Below are 16,562 nucleotides of genomic sequence, written 5' to 3'. Positions count from 1 at the left end.
AAGCTGATTTGTGCCTCATTGATGCGCCAAGATAAAACCCACAGGTTTGAAGACTACTAGCCAGCCATTATTTCTTTATTCATTTAAATTGGGTGGTTTTTAAAGTATATTTAGGTTTTTTTTTTTAAAGTAAGCTCTGTACCCCACATGGGGCTCAAACTCACAACGCCGTGATCAAGAGTCACACGCTCCTCCAGTGGAGCCAGCCCGCCACCCCTAAATAGCCAGACTTTTATTAATGTTTATTTTTTTGAAGACTTTATTTATTTGAGAATGAGCATGTGAGAGTGTGAGCAGGGGGAGGGGGAGTGGGAGAGGGAGAAGCAGGCTCCCCACTGAGCAGGAAGCCTGATGTGGGGCTCTGTCCCCAGGACCCTAGGAACATAACCTGAGTCCGAAGGCAGACACTTAACCAACTGAGCCACCCAAGTGCCCCTTAGCCAGACTTGTAAGCACATATTTTAAAAGCACTCATCTGTACGTTTATGGACTTGAATTAAGCAGTTAATCCGGCCTGTATATGTCCCATCCATTAATTTGGAGCATCTGAACCTAAAGCTGTTACACTGATACAGTTAATAGAGTAGAACTGCTTTGGAACACCTGATACTGTGGAATAAAACACTGTCCTCAGTCTCTTTTCTGGCTCTGCTCCTCACACGCTCTATGACTGTGAGTAAGTTCACGAATGTGTGCCTGCTGCATTTTTCCATCTGAACGAATGGGGTTGGTTGATCAGAGGATCTACCCCACATGGTGGTTGCGAGGATTAAAACACATTAGTCCATGTAAAGTGTTTGGATCAGGGCAACCTTAGCCAGGCAATTTCCTCAGCGAGCTGGTTTCACGTATTACTTAACACACTGAGGGCTTTAAGGCTTTCAGGCTTGCTGGTCCCAGAAGACCGTGGAGGGTTCTGGATATAGAGGAGAGGAAGCCTGGCTCATTCTATCACTAGCTTTGTAACCCTGGACAAATCTCATGATACCCTCTTAGCCTCAGTTTCTTCTTCCTTTATTTAAAAATAAATAAATAAAAGGACCAAACCTTGAAGAAGACACCCTTTGTAAAAATGGAACGGTGAACGACAGAGGAAATCAGGCATGTCATGTTGCCTATAGGGTTGAGCACTTCTAGCTTTCCATTGGGACTGTGGTTTGTTAACGAAACCCTAGGTCCCGAATTTTCCTAGAAGGATGTGAGGCTGTAGATGAAGCCATCACAAGAAGTGAGGATTCTCCTGCACGCTCACTCTCCCTCTCTCTCTCAAATAAATACAATCTTAAAAATTTTTTTTTCTGGCAAGGAGAACACGAACGGTTAGTTCATAACAACAGTTCTGAACTAGTCCTGATTTGGGCTCCAGCCTCTTTACCTCTACTTTTTTATTAAACTGTTTATTTCAGGTAGGGGAAGGGCAGAAGGAGAAGGAAAGAGGGTTTTTTTTTGTTGTTGTGTTTAAAGATTTTATTTATTTATTTGACAGATCGAGAGAGAGAGAGAGAGAGTACAAGTTGGGAGAGTAGCAGAGGGAAGGGTTGAAGCAGACTCTCCACCTAGCAGGGAGCCTGATGCAGGGCTCAATTCCAGGACCTCAGGGTCATGACCTGAGCCCAAGGCAGATGCTTAACCAATTTATCCACCCAGGCACACCACGGGCAAGAGAGTCTAAAGCAGACTCTGCACTGAGTGTGGAGCCCAACGTGGGGCTCAGTGTAGGCGAGGCTTGATCTCAGGACCCCGAGATCACAACTAGAGCTGAAACCAAGAGCCAGACACCTAACCAAGTGAGCCACTCAGATGCCCCTGTCCTCTGTCTTTTTCTTCGGAGCATCCTGAGTAGGGTCAGGCATGCTTGGCGTAGACAAGATAGGTAATACAGTGAAGAGGTTGAAGGATGGGTGTATTTGGGTACGTTGAGGGTGAAAAAGATGAATCACTTAGGTTCATCACTTTCTGTCCAGAATGTGCTAAGCCTCAGAAGGATCGGTCTTTGGAACTAGCGTGTTCCAGTAGGGGTGCAGGAGAGCCCGAGGCTCAGGTCATGAGAAACCTCTGTTGGCCTGACGGCTGTGAAGAAGGGGACAAGACAACTCCAGTGACCTTAAAACACCCGCACGCAGATGAGTGTATGTCAGTGTTGGCACCCGCTTGTTGTTTCCACTGGGCTTCGTTTGTGAGACATGGCATCTTCACGTACCTGCAGTTCATCTCTTACTTGTTTCCCGCTCCTACCACCCTAGACTGGACCTTCAGTCCTTTTCCCCTAGAACTACACATCGACCTCCTAACCTGTTTCTTGGCAAGTCCACTCCTTCCATCACTGCTGGTCTACTCTCTCGGATGTAAACCTACCAAACGGGGGACACCTGGGTGGCTCAGTGGGTTAAGCATCTGCTTTGGGCTCAGGTCATGACCCTGGGGTCCTGGGATGGAGCCCTGTGCCAGGCTCCCTGCTCAGTGGGGAGCCTCCTTCTCCCTTTGCCCCTCCCCCTGCTTGTGCTCTCTCTGGCTCTCTCTCTGACAAAGAAAGAAATCAAATCTTTAAGAAAAAAAAATCAAACTTACCTTGCTAAAATACCACCTTGTTGATGCTATTCTTACTCAAATCAAAATGTCAGCTTGGTATTCAAATCCCTGGATCCCTAGTAAGGTGAGCTCATCCATTTAAGTGGTTCTTCACCCTGGCTGCACTTCAAGATGAACACCAATGACAACAAAAACCCAAATAAACAAAAAGCACCTCTTTGTATTTATTTTTATTTTTTAAAATACATTATTATTTATTTGAGAGTGAGGGAGAGAGAGAGTGAGAGTGAGGTCAGGAGCAGAGGGAGGAGCAGGGGAAGAAGCAGACTCCCCACCCAGCAGGGAGCCCGATGCGGGGCTGGATTCCAGGACTCCGGGATCATCACCTGAGCCAAAGGCAGACAATTCACCGACGGAGCCACCCAGGCCCCCACCAGAAGCATCTCTTTTTACGACTAAGCCACAAAATAATTCCTAGAGAGGACAGTCTTCATAGGTTACCAAGGAAGGAGGCTCCTGGTGAACGGTCAGCTCCCATAACCCTCTCTTATTTGTACAAGACAGAGTTTTCTTTTGCTTTGGCAGACTATTTCCTTTGACGCTTGCAAACCTGAGAGGTTCCTGGAGAATGAATGTTTCTCGGGTGGCATTCCTAAAGGTATCAAGAATCAGACACAGGCTTTAGTGGTGGGGCCACTCAAAAGTGCTAATTATCAACTCTAAATAATTTACATTGTTGCCTTGGGGTTGTAAGAGATCAGTCAAACAAAACAAGTCAAGAGACTCCAGACTCCCATATCTTGTTATCTCCCCAGAGTGACTTTTGCAGCATAAATCTGAAAAGGAGTCTTTCAAAGTCAGATATTTCTTCCTGTGCCTGGCTCTTGGCAAGCGCACAGAGTTATAGGAAGCTTAGAATCGGATACACACACACACACACACGTATCTATTACGGACATGTCCAAATGTATTTTCTTCTTCATGGCCAACAGCCCTACCTTAGGGGTAACTCCACATTCCTTAGGGTAGGGCGTTCCAACGCCCTAATTCAGTTTGGGATGGTGAACCGCACATGTCCTCACAGGAGAGTAGTAAGGAGTTGTAACGTAGCTCCCCAAGAGTGGATAAGGGACGAGGCCAGAGAGGGAAGCCTAGGGACGTCTTTCTGCCCAGACAGTGACTGTTGGATGCATGAATGAAATGAGGGATCTAAGAAATGAGTTAAAACTCTGTCCAGTTTGATACCCAGCCTTCTCCCTGGAGGGGGAGGGAGAGGTGGATTTGGGGGAGTCCACATTATTTCTAATCCGGATCTGCATTTCATTAGCCATAGGGACTCCCTGTGGCAAGAACATTAACCTCCCCGGGGGGGGGGGGGATGTGTCTGAGTGAAGGAAAGGACAAGGGGTCTTCTGTTTCATTTCAGCAGGAGCCTTTGGTTTGTCTGCGAGAGGGCTCTTGGGCTCTCTTGGCTCGTGAATTCTTTCCTTGGGCTTATGATATAAACAGCTCTCTCCACCCTATCCTCCCCACCCCGGGGTTGTGGGGTATCTTGGCTGGCTTTTGGTTTCACTCAGAGAAGGAAAAACTCCAAACTGGCTTGGGAGCTGTGAGAATTCAGCATTCTGCCTCTTGGAGGAAGGCTGTAGGACTTTATCCTCTTACAACTTTGTAACTTTCTATCCTCTTACAACTTTGTAACCTTCTCTCTGTAAAGTTTTTTAATGTGATTAAAGTTAAGAAGTACTCCTGAGGGGTGCCTGGTGGCTCAGACGGCTAAGCTTCTGCTGAGGTCATGATCTCCAAGTCCCAGGTCCGAGTCCCACGTTGGACTCCCTGCTCAGCAGGGAGTCGGCTTCTCCCTCTGCCCCTCATCCCGCTCGTGTTTTCTCCCTCTCACTCTCTCTGTGTCTCTCTAAGGGGGCAGGAGAAGGGCTTGTGCTGTCAGCACTCAGTATCAGACGACGGGCGTGCAATAGAAGCTGTACTGTGAGCTGAAGTCTCTAACTACGTAGGAATTTGGCAAAGGCAGAGATCCCTTTAGGATTCAGTTGTCCGGGAAGTGTTTCTTGGAGCCTCCAGCCCGAGCCTAATGCTGAAGAGACACGAGTGACTCTTAGCAGCTTCTAGCTAATATCGAAGAGTATGTACTCATCTGTAGCAGCATCGCTTTTGTGCCCATCAGCCTGCAAGGACAAAGTGGAGTGAGAGCGATAGCGATCTCGTAGCTTGAGGCTCTAGACCAGAGATTGCACAGAGATTCCAGGTGTGCTGAAATATTGATGCCTCGGCCCTTGGGAGTGGCCAGGGCTCCCTGGGAGGTTGACTTTATTATTCATTCATCCCAGGGCATCATAGACGTTATCTGTGTGTGCTTTGTGGTGAAAACTATGGGAAATACACCTCTAGATACATCCGTCATCTTGGAAAACCTTGGTAACACGTGACCATGATGCCATGCCTGTAGTCCCAGGCAGACTGTCAGGTCTGGGAAGGTAGACAATGTCTTTCTTGTTCACTGCTCTCTCTCCAGGGCCTGCCACTGTGCCTGGCATGCGGTGAGTTCTCAGGAAAATATTTCAAGCAAGGCAGATCCACAATGAGATATCATCTCATACCTGTCCAAATGGTTAGAACCAAACAGACAAGAAATAACAAGTGTTGGTGAGGATGTGGAGAAAAGGGAGCTCTTGTACACTGCTGTAAATGGGTACAGCCACAGTGGCACACAGTATGGAGTTTCCTCAGAAAGGTAAAAAATAGTGCTACCATACGATCCAGCAATTCCACTTCTGGGTATTTATCTGAAGAATATAAGACATTAACTCAAAAAGAGATCTGCAGCACTGTGTTCATTGCGGCATCATTTTCAATAGCCAAGATATAGAAACAACCTAAGCGTCCACTGATGGATGAATGAATGAAGAAAATACAAGAAGTACGTGCGCACGTGCACAAACACAGAGGAATATTATTTAGCTATAAAAAGAAGGCAATGTTGCCATCTCTGAAAATATGGATGAATCTTGAAGGCATTGTGCTAAGGGAAATGTCCAGAGAGAGAAATACAAATATTGTATGATCTCACCTAGATGTAGAATCTTAAAAAAAAAAAAAGCTCATAGATTCAAAGAACAGATTGGCAGTTGCCAGAGTGGGTTGGGTGGTGGTTGAAATGGGTAAAGGGGGTCGAAGGGTACATCTTCCAGTTATAAAATAAATAAGTCATGGGGATATCATGTCCAGCATGGTGACTATAGTTAGTGGTACTGTGATGCGTATTGGAAAGTTGCTAAGGGTGTAGATCTCAAAAGTTCTCATAATGAGAAAAAAAAAATCTGTAACTGCGTATGGTGACATATGTTCACTCAACCTACTGTGATCATTTCACATCATATACAAGTATTGAATCATTATGTTGTATACCTGAAAGTAACATGTCAATTATGTCTCAATTTAAAAATAGAAAAGATTTCATGAATGGGTAAATGAACAAGAGAGTCCAGACCTTGGAGGATGAGTAAGATTTGAATAACATGGAAGGGTTAAACATTTGCAGGGAAGAACAGCACAAACAGAGACATATACAGTCGTGGTGTGCACCAGACACAATTTGGAAAACAAAGTTGAGGGGCTGAGAACTGATTGTGTTTGGAGGCAGTAGGAAATTAACAAGCCCCATCATGCCTATTTAGCATAGTGCTGGATAAATAAAGAGCCACTGAAGCATTATTGCCCCAAAACAAAGCCAAAAATTAAAACAAACACACGGTAGTTGACACAACTGGTCTTGATTTTTCTCTTAGCATCTAATTTTATGTCAAGCTGTGCCTACTCACTGTGGGAACCAATTTCTCATTTGGTCTGGGTCCCGATTCCAGTGATTCCTAAATGTTCCCAGATCCTCTCCCAGCTCAAAGGCCCTCCCTGAACTCCCTGGCACACACATCCACCCCAAGCCCCGAGCCAAAGGCTGTTCTGCCATCCCTCATGAGGCAGGGGTGCAGGGAGGTGAACCTTGTTATTTCCCTTACCCATATGTTATGCACACAGAGAACTCAAAACATCCCAAGTGTCACATCCTCAGGGATGTCTGAGGGGAGCACTTTTACTAGTATTTCCCTTTTGCAGAAGAGGCAACGAGCACAGAGAGGTTGAGTGATGTCTCCTGGTAGCACAGCCAGGAGGTGGCCAAACCAGAAATAAAATGCTGAGAGTGGCTGCTCTCAACTACCATACTCTACTCTTTGCCTCCTATAGGGTCTCCACCATACCGCCTTGCAATGGTCTAGGTAGCTCTTGACCCCTGGAAAGTGAGCTCTATGCTAGAAGGAGGGTCTCTCTGGATCCCCGGTGCTGAACCTCCTAACGCAGCACCTGGCACAGAAACTGGCATCAAATGCTCCGGTTGAAAAACATTCTGAAGGAAGCGGCTCGAAAACTCCGGGCTTCCACCAGATGGCGCTGTGGGAGTCCAAGAGAAAAGCGCCCCTGGGACGCTACCTTTCCCATAGAAAACCCCAAGTGCCCACATTGTTTTCTTTCCCCTTTCAGAGAAAACTGAGTGGGTGGAAGAAACATTTTTAAGATAAGGTCGAGGCGTGTATTGACACAAATTTGACAATTGACTTTATGACCTTGTGTTTGGGCCCCCAAAGGGGGGTTATCTGCCACCCATTTTGATTTCATGCACTGCTTTGAAAGACCTCAAGAGGAGTTACAGATTCTTGTCATCATTAAAAAGCTAGAAATAAAATCTGACCTGCGCAAAGCATTGAAGAGGGCTGTGCAGTGGAGTGGAAAGTCTTCTGGGCTGGATTCAGATGGCTCGGTATGAACCGATGAGGGACTTTAGGAGAGTCCCCTCTGCATGGACCTCTGTGTCTTCTGTTGAAAAATAAGGGGGTCGGATGAGTCTTCTGACACGGAAGGTTTTTTTCCCCCCTCCTTAGCCTCTGTCTGAAGGACGTTATACAGCATCATGAGAGCGTGACAGTAATGAAGATTACCGACCCTGGCCACCTGCATGCTGTGTGGCGTTGGGCAAGTTACGTAACCTCTCTGGGCCTCAGTTTCCTCGTCTGTCTAGTGGGAATGGTACTATACCTACCACACAGGGTTCTTTTTTTTAAAGATTTTATTTATTTATTTGTCAGGGATAGAGGGAGAGAGAGCGAGCGAGCCCAGGCAGACAGAGAGGCAGGCAGAGGCTGCCTGCAGAAGCAGGCTTCCTGCAGAGCAAGGAGCCCGATGTGGCACTCAATCCCAGGACGCTGGGATCATGACCTGAGCTGAAGGCAGCCGCTTAACCAACTGAGCCACCCAGGCCTCCCCACACAGGGTTCTTGTAAGGACTGAATGGGATAGTGCCAATGACGTTCTTCTCCCAGTGCTTGGTACATATAAGCTTTCAGCGAAAGCTGTCCTCACACATAATTGAATCTCACATTTTAGCAACTTTATCTACACTTTGGATGTACATTTAGCACTCAGCAAAACAGGGGTAAGTCTTTAAGTAATAAACCACGAATGGTCAGGCGGGTCCCTTCAGAAGTATAAGAGTAAATGCATTTTATGGGTACAAGTCAAGGTTAAAAGCAACCACAAACCTTGGGAGTATAAAAAGATAAAACCACTTTGGGAAACAGTCTGGCTGTGTCTTCTAAAACCATATTCCCTGTGACCCAACATTCCCACCCCTAGGTATTTACCCAAGGAAAAGGAAAACCCATGTCCACGAAAGAATTTGTATAAAAACATTCGTAGCAGCTGTCCTTTTTTTTTTTTTCTTTAAGATTTCATTCCTAAGCAATCTCTACACCCAGAACGGGTGCTTGAGCTCACAACCCCAAGATCAAGAGTCACATGCTCTGCTGACTGAGCCAGCCAGGTGTCCCAGGTGTCAAGGCTTTGCTTTTCATGGCCAGAAACCGGAAATGTCTCAGGGATCCATCAGTAGGAGAATGGATAATGGAAAATGAAACTGCACTGTGATCACAGACAATGCAATGATGTAGCTGATTCTCAAAAACATGACGCTGAGTAAAAGAAGTCTTATACAAAAGGATTCATACCTTATGCTTCCATTTATATGTTATGTAACAGGCAAAACTAACCAATGATGGGGGAAAAAAGAAATCAGAAGAGCGGCTGCCTCTGGGGAGGAAGGAAAGGGAAGGTCTGGGAAGGGACAAGAGGAAGCCTTCTTGAGTGGTGAGAAGGTTCTATATCTTAGTGGCAGTTCAGTCATATAGTTACATTTGTCAAAACTCTGCAAATGTTCAGTTAACGTCTATGCATGTCATCTTAGGGGTATTTTACCTTGGCAGGAGAATAATCATAAGCAAATACTGAATTCAAGTTAAGGCTAGGCAGGTGGAAAGGGCTTAGGAGTGAAGGGCGCTGATGTCTGCAACTTCGAAAAGAAAAAAGACAGTGGCTAGACAGACAGATGGAGAGATGGCCAGGTTACAGGTGGATAAAGCCCATATGGGAAAACATTAGTGGTGGAAACTAGCTAGGAAGTGATAAGGTTTCCACCATAAAATTTTTCCAGCTTTGCTGTGCGCTTGAAATTTTGCACAATGAAGTTTTTCTTTGTGAACAAAAATGTAACCACCAGGTTTGGCATCCTGCATGGAGTGAATTTTTTTTTTCAAATGTAAAAAGGTTTCATTGGAGGAAGGAAGACCACAAACCTAGGTAAATATTTCCTGAACACCTATGATATGACAGGCACTGCGCCATGCTAGGGGAGGGAAGAAAAGGACTCAAGAAAAGGACTTTTGAGAACTCAAAAGACTGCAGGGACCATCTGACAAGCCCACATGTCCCTGTTATCCCACCCTGTGGGAATGCTTAGGAGAGTGAAATTTCATCTGGTGGGAAAATGTCTTAATTGTTCTTACCGCAAGAAGGAAGTGGTATGTCACATGGCAGACGTGTTAGCTCATGCTACAGTGTAATCATATTGCAACATATAAATGTATCAAACCTACAGGTTGGATACCCGAAGCTGACATAATGTTGTAAGTCAACTGCAGGGCGATAAAATAATAATAATAATAATAATAATAATTACAAAAGGAGAAGTGCCCGACATTGAAGACTTGTGGGTAGTTATTGCTGCAAATATGATTGGAAGGGATTTTCAAGCCAGAGCAGAGAGTCTGGAAGGCTGCACTAAGGTGATAATTTGGCGATCCAATGGGGCCCATTCAAGAATTTTAAGCCAACGAGTGACATCCTTGGAAAATCGCTGGGAGAAAAGGGGCAGCTGCAACAGATATCATTGCTTTAGAGGGGTTGGCAGGCGAGGGAGATTTTCATGTACGTACAAGGAGCAGAGAGAACAGATGGAAGTGCGCATGGAGGGGAGGGAGGTGCACAATGTCCCAGGCAGTGGCGGGGTGGTGAGATTCTCCTCCTTCCCCTCTTCTGGGAAAGAGGAAGCTATTTAGTCTATGCCCTTCTCTTACTTCTTTGTTCCACTGGATTGTGGCTCTTTGAGGCTAAACTGGTCGTTTACAGCCAGTGTCCCGAATTCTAGTCTATTCTGCGTGGTCAGTGCCCAAGACCTGCTGCTGGTAAATATGTGTGACGTCAGCCCTACCCGCCTTTGCAGGGTTGCTGTAAGGTTAATGAACATAACATATGGAATCTGCCCAGCACATGTTAAGCATTCAATCCATGAGGATCAGAGAACCGCATCTCATGCTCGGGTTTGTGGCTTCGATAGAGGATGTCCTCGGCACAAGCCTGCCAAGATGTCTCAAAGTCTCTAAAGTAGGCACTTAAAGTCTCTCAGGCCCGTTGCAGCCCATAAATATTGTGACCTTTATCAAACCCCAGCCAACTCTCCCCTCCCCAAACACCACATATTTTCTTATGGAACAAATGAGAAGCCTCAGTTGGACCCAGGAAATTTCTCATTTGTTCTCCTCCCTCTTTTGAGAATGCACCTGCCCTGGGGGAGTGGGAAGGGGTAGGGTGGGTTGCCATAACAGTAAATGCAGACCACCGGGTATCTCCTTCTTCAAACAAGGCTTTGGACTCTCGTGTTTCAAGTGTGGGTCCAGGGTCCACATTCTCTCCGAAACAAAACTCCGGTGAGACTTCACACCCACTATGCATTTCATTCTGGATTCTTTCACTCCCTGCTTTTTTGCAACTCCCCAAGTGGCTGTGAGAGTCATGAAGCCACAGACAGTTTACCAGGATAACTCTTTGACCCATGTGTCTGTAGGACTCAGCATAGCACCCTGCCCAGCAAAACATGCAATCAATAGTTGTGGAATGAATGAATGAATGAATGATTCCTTCTTGGTCTGGACTTTGTGCTTCATGAAGCCTCCTTTCTGCCCCTTCCTCAGAGCCCATTGTGGGTCTGCCAGCCTTCTGGACTCCAACAGTGCTTACCAACTGAGCCTGTCCCTTGGCCAGGAGCCAAATTCGACTCTGGTTCAATTCAACCAACTTCCACGGAGCTGCACTATTGGCAGGAAGCACTCACAGTCTCAAGGAATGGCTAGAGCATTTCCTAGCCCATGGCGCCTCAATTGTACTTTTAAAACAAACTTGGCATGGGACAGAACTTTTTCCGAGACTTTTTGAAAGTCTAAATACATGATTATAAATTACTTCCCTTTGTCGACACACTTGACACCACCATCCAGGAAGTAAGTGAGTTCTAGACTAGGATGGATAAACGGATGATTATGTGACAGGTATTGGAGGCAGGTTTGGGGGTGGGGTGGGGTGGAAGGGTGGGGAGGAATGAGACTGAATCCTTGTCTGATGTAGTTTCATTAAGTGTGGTGGGGAAATGGGGTTGGCATCTCAGCCATTCAGGGCTGGCCTGGGACTGGGATTTGAAGGGATGCCCAGCAGCCCCTTGAGTGAAAAGAAAGCCAGAATCCCCACACATACACCTGTTGTTTTTTTGCTGAGGGTTGGGCCTTTTAAAATTTTATGACTAGTCTCCATTCCTGATTCCACCCCCTCCTCCATCTCTGATCCTGCCCCACCATGCCAGTCTTCTGTAAATTAGTAACGTGTTCTCTCTCTAGCAATTATTTCATTTAATGGAATTAGAGTTAGCTTTGTATATATTTATATAATTGTTTTAGCTCTTGTTGTAAGATTTCTGGTTACTTGCAGGGTCTTTCTTTTCAAAATAAGCTTTTCTTCAAATTCAAGGGGAGGAGATGGTGTCCACTGCTGGTGAGGACCTCAGTCCCAGCCAAAAAGATCGGATTTCATTAAAGAAGCAAAAGGAAGTGACTCTGGGTTTCTGAACATAGAAGGGAATTGGCAGAAGCAGTGTTGGAAGACAATGACAGACAGTCTCTGACTTAGGATGGCTTGACTAATAATTCTTTGAGGTTGCAATAGTACAAAAGCAATACACGTTCTTAGAAAGTGTACTTGAAATTGTTTTGAATTTGGATCTCTTCCCGGACTGGCTATACATGTTCTGATTCACTCTCATTAATAACCAATACACTCACAGCCATTCTGTTTTCAGCACAGTATTCAGTAAGTTACACGAGACAATTCAACACTTCATTACCAAATAGGCTTTGTGCTAGATGACTTTGCCCAACTGGAGGCTAATGGAAGAATTTTGAGCATGTCTACCATAGGCTAGGCTAAGCTATATTACAGGTTAGGTATAATAAGTGCATTTTCGATTTAAAGTCTTTTCAACTTATGTTGGGTTTATTGGGACATAACCTCATTTTAAGTCGAGGAAGATCTGTATTCTAGCCAGAGCAGGGCGGATTGGGTTACAGTCAGGGAGATCTGCCAGAAGACTCTGCAGTTTGCCTATTTGACCTGAGGTAATGAGAGCTTGGGTTAAGCTTATGGTAGCAAAACCAGAAAGGAAGGAGGGGGTAGATCCAAGAAAGAATCAGAGCTAGAGATTCAGATTTGGTACGTACACATCAGGTGGTCCGTGAAACCATGTAAGGAGAAGCTTTCCAAGGAAATGGATGTTAAGAGAAAAAAGCCGAGGACTGAGTCTTCAGGGATTCCAACAGTTAACTGGAGGAGGAAAGGAAAGAAGAGGAGCCAGCAGAGGAGACAGAGAATGATGGCTCAGAGAGATAAGAGAAACTTGAGACTGCAATGCCATGAGAGCCAAGGGTAGGACACTTACAGGAAGGAGTGGGTGGTTGATAGTATCAAATTCATCCTTGAGGTCAGAGATGCAAACTGAGCAGAGACCCTTGAATTTGGTCAGGAGGTCATCGGTGAACTTAGCGGTTTGGCAAAATGTGCCAGATTCTAGAAGTTTCCATGGCAGGGAGAGGTGAAAAAATGGAGGCAGTTCATGGATACCATCCATGTGACAAGAATAATGTGTTAGGACTGAGATGAACAAGGTTAAACTTTATCATTCTAGTCCCGCTACTTAACTACTTGAACTTGTTTCCTCTTCTGAAAATGGGAATAATTCTATTAGTTCATAAGGCTGTTGAAAGTACAACAGAAATTTAAATGATGACTTTTATGTGACAGCGAAGGGGCTTCTTCGTCACCCCCAGACCCCCAGGCCCTAGAGATTTCTGGGCATGATGTAATAGGTAACCGAAGTCTTTTGGTTTTTCAGTCCTGTCCCTGGTTTGATACTGTTTTGACAATTTTCTAGTTGTGTCCTCTGGCATTCATGCCAAGTCACTTTAACAATTCTTTCCTGAGCCCCTCGGAGGTGAGGACCTTGAGGTAAGGTGGTTGGGAGGGAGTCAGTGTTCAGGGCTACGTGGAATGCCTTTGAGACCTGGGTAGAAGCTATTAAGCAAGGCTCTGTTTGAGACCCTGGATATAGTTCCCTGGTGTGCCAATCTCACCCCAAGATGCAGAAGTCTGCATTCTCTGAAGGGCAGGTGGGGCAGAGGCACCGAAAAGGCCTCCTTTTTTGACCCATGGCACCTGCAATCTGAATAGCTGCTGGACCAAACTGTCTCCAACAGGCAGCTTGATTCTCAAGGCATGCATAAAGACATATCCTTTTTTTCATTTCTTCTATTCTCACTCGGTAAGCAGACCTGATCTGCATGATCTCCTGTTGTTGATTGTTTTTTCCTACTCACTGTCTACAAATCAATCCTTTGGGCATGTTTCCTTGGTGAAGCCCAGGCTATTGGTCTCAGTGCCTTGCTTTCCCCTAAAAGAAGATACCCTCTGGGGGAAAAATGGCTCCCTCACAACAAGCCGGCAGGGCCTAGGCCTGGAGGGGCTCAGAGCTGGGGGCCGGAGGGCCTAACCGGACCCAGAGAAAGCAGGTGTGCGTATTCTCTAGAAGACGCACTTTTCATATCCTGATACATCTAGAGACTGTTATCCAACGGCCTTTTTAATGTCTGTGTTCCTTTTAATGGAAGAACTTGGTTTCATTTCTGGGAAGACGGCTGGCTGGCGCGAAACAGGGTCACATCGTGGAAGGTATAGTCACATGCTAAGATGTGTAGGCCTCTCTAAAAATGGGATAGGAGGTCGGGGCAGGGGTCCTTCCAAGGAGGCCGGTGTATGTCAGCCCCCCTTCTGGGAGACCAGGGAGTCGTACTCTGCTTCAGCCGCCCAATTTGTCCTGAGCATCTTCGGAATGAGATGCTCTCCTCCTCTGTGCGGGGGAGAAGGAGAATGGGCTGGAAAGATAGGCCAGGGTCCTTGGCTGTGGGAGCAGTTGCCATAGGACGTGGACAGGTGGCCTCGGTGGCCCCGTTATGGACAGGCAGTGCGGATGGAACCCCGGGGGCAGAGCTTGTCTTGGGGGACCAGATGTTGTCTCTGGGCCAAAGCCGGGCCTGCAAGGGCAGGTGGCCAGAACTTGGAAGGAATTCTCTTCCGCAGCCCAGGGTCCAGGCTTGGCCCCAGCGAGCTGCCCTGCCAGCCTCCGCTGCCTGGGGCCTAGCGCATTCCGCGCCCCCGCCCGTCCGCCCCTCCGGGGGCCTCGCCCCCTCCCTTGTCCCCTTCTCCTCCCCCCACCAGCTGTCCCCTTTCCCCGGAGCGCCCAGACAGCCGGAGCCTGGGAAGAGGCGGCCTCGGGCCGGAGGGGGCGTGGTGGGGAAGGGGAGGAGGGCGGGGGTGAGGGGATAAGGAGGCCCGCGCTGCCCGCGCCCCCAGCCACTGCCCGCCCGGGAGCCGGGTGCCGCCGCCGCCGCCGCCGCCTCTTGCCCGCTTCCCCTCGCCTCGGGGGAAAGGTCAGCAGCGTCCTGGAGCCGCCGTGCCCTTCCCCGACAGCCATGAACTGCAGCGAGAGCCAGCGGCTGCGCACCCTCCTCAGCCGCCTGCTGCTCGAGCTGCACCACCGGGGCAACGCCAGCGGCCTGGGCGCCGGCCCCGGCCCGAGCATGGGCATGGGGGTCGTGCCCGACCCGTTCGTGGGCCACGAGGCGACCAGCGCCAAGGGCGACGACGCCTATCTCTACATCCTGCTCATCATGATCTTCTACGCCTGCTTGGCCGGAGGCCTCATCCTGGCCTACACCCGCTCCCGCAAGCTCGTCGAGGCCAAGGACGAGCCGGCCCAGGCCTGCTCGGCGCACGAGTGGGCCGCCGCCGACGCCGAGACTGCCGCCGGCTCGCTGGCCGCCGGCCGCCGCCAGCTCGCCCCCGGGGCGCCTACCACCCCGGCCACGGAGGGGGTCTAGACCCGCCGCCCCGCTTGTCCCTCGCGCGCGCGCCCTCCTCAGCTGCCGCGTCCCCCGCGGGCGCGGCACCCGCCTGCTCCTTTCCTTCCTTTCCAGGCGCCGCCTCACCCGAGGCCCAGACAAGGAAAGGCCAGCAGACCTTGTCTGACAGGCTCTGGAAGAAGCACCCCCTTACCCAGCCCAGCCAGGTTTCTCCCTCCTCTCCCTCCTCTCCCCACCCCCTATTCCTTCCCACCGCCCCGCCCCGCACACCCAACTGCACTAAACTGCCTCTGCTCTCTTGTCTTCAGACAGCCCAGACAGCACGCTCCAGCCCTCTGGGAAACTGAATCCACAACGTCCAACACCTGGCATTGAAGGGAAGCCCTGAAGTCCATCAGAACTCTGGTCCGTCTAACGGGCAGCTGCTCCAGGGCCTGCCAGGGACTGCTCGCTCTGCAGAGCCAGCGGGCTTGCCATCGCTGCCAGGCGGGCCACAGCAGCTCCAGCTTCTTGTTGCCTTAGGGACCAAGACAAAGAAACTCAAGAGACCTCAGACATCTTTTCCCTCCCTCCCTCTTGCCGCAGGGAGCTCCCAGGACACTAGGACCAGTCTGTGGGCTAGAATGGACTCAATGGGGACTGAGGGGGGAGGGAAGCTCAAGGGCAGGGGAAGACCTATGACCCCAACTGTATGGCTTTCTTGCATCCAGTTGTCATCCCAAAGGTAACTTGCCCGATTTTGAGCAGCTCTGCCGTCTTCTGATGTGGGTAACCATGGCTGGGTGTATCCACTCCGTACCTGCAAATGCCCCCTCACCCCCGTGTGGATTCAGTTTTTGCCGCAGCTGTCTGCTTCTTGTATGGAACACGAGGCTCAGACGTTTGCCTCCTCTGTAATCTGGGGAATGTCAGAGGCAGGTAATAAATGTTGTTGAAGCAATAACCTAAGACTCTTGTCTCAGAGATGCCAGCCTCGAGACCAGGTACTATGTAGAAAAAGAATCCTTTTTGCTTTTGGAAATGATGTTTAGATTTGAGGGTTGGGTTGTTGTGGTGTTTATATCTGTATGTTCGATTCCAACATGGTAGAGGAAATTGTGGAGGGAAGGAAAGGTTGATATGGCTAAATGGGTCGTTTTTTCAAGGGTTTCAAAAGTTCTTCCCCCCCCCCCTTAATTCTGAAGCACCTTGAAATATCACAGTGCTGAAGCAGTTTTTCAGGCTACACTTAAAAAAACTTCTCATGCCCATCGCTATTAGCTATTATCAAAGTTAATTTTTAGAAGCCACCTTTGCAAGTCTCAAACATGTGGCTTACTAAAAGAGAAAAGCCATCAAATAGCATAAGTCACGAGTGGGAGGGACAATGCTTCAGCTGAGCAATCTCAGCCAGTG

The 16,562-nt window shown here is 48.1% G+C and overlaps 1 protein-coding gene across 1 annotated transcript; it reads left to right on the top strand.

Moving 5' to 3' along the window:
- The first annotated feature begins 14,585 nt into the window (after nucleotides 1–14,585).
- Nucleotides 14,586–16,107, top strand: KCNE5 (potassium voltage-gated channel subfamily E regulatory subunit 5). Its single transcript, XM_032331527.1, has 2 exons — nucleotides 14,586–15,373; nucleotides 15,476–16,107. Exon 1 carries the CDS (start codon nucleotides 14,778–14,780, stop codon nucleotides 15,183–15,185), a length of 408 nt encoding a protein of 135 aa, XP_032187418.1. The 5' UTR covers nucleotides 14,586–14,777; the 3' UTR covers nucleotides 15,186–15,373; nucleotides 15,476–16,107.
- Nucleotides 16,108–16,562: the final 455 nt, after the last annotated feature.

This window comes from Mustela erminea, chromosome X, assembly GCF_009829155.1.
Source record: "Mustela erminea isolate mMusErm1 chromosome X, mMusErm1.Pri, whole genome shotgun sequence".
Classification (NCBI taxonomy): domain Eukaryota; kingdom Metazoa; phylum Chordata; class Mammalia; order Carnivora; family Mustelidae; genus Mustela; species Mustela erminea.
Note: the sequence above shows the minus strand (reverse complement) of the source record. Positions and strands in the feature narration are given on the sequence as shown.

Excerpts from the sequence above, each read along its gene's own strand:
- KCNE5 (XM_032331527.1), top strand. The coding sequence starts at position 14,778 with ATGAACTGCAGCGAGAGCCAGCGGCTGCGCACCCTCCTCAGCCGCCTG.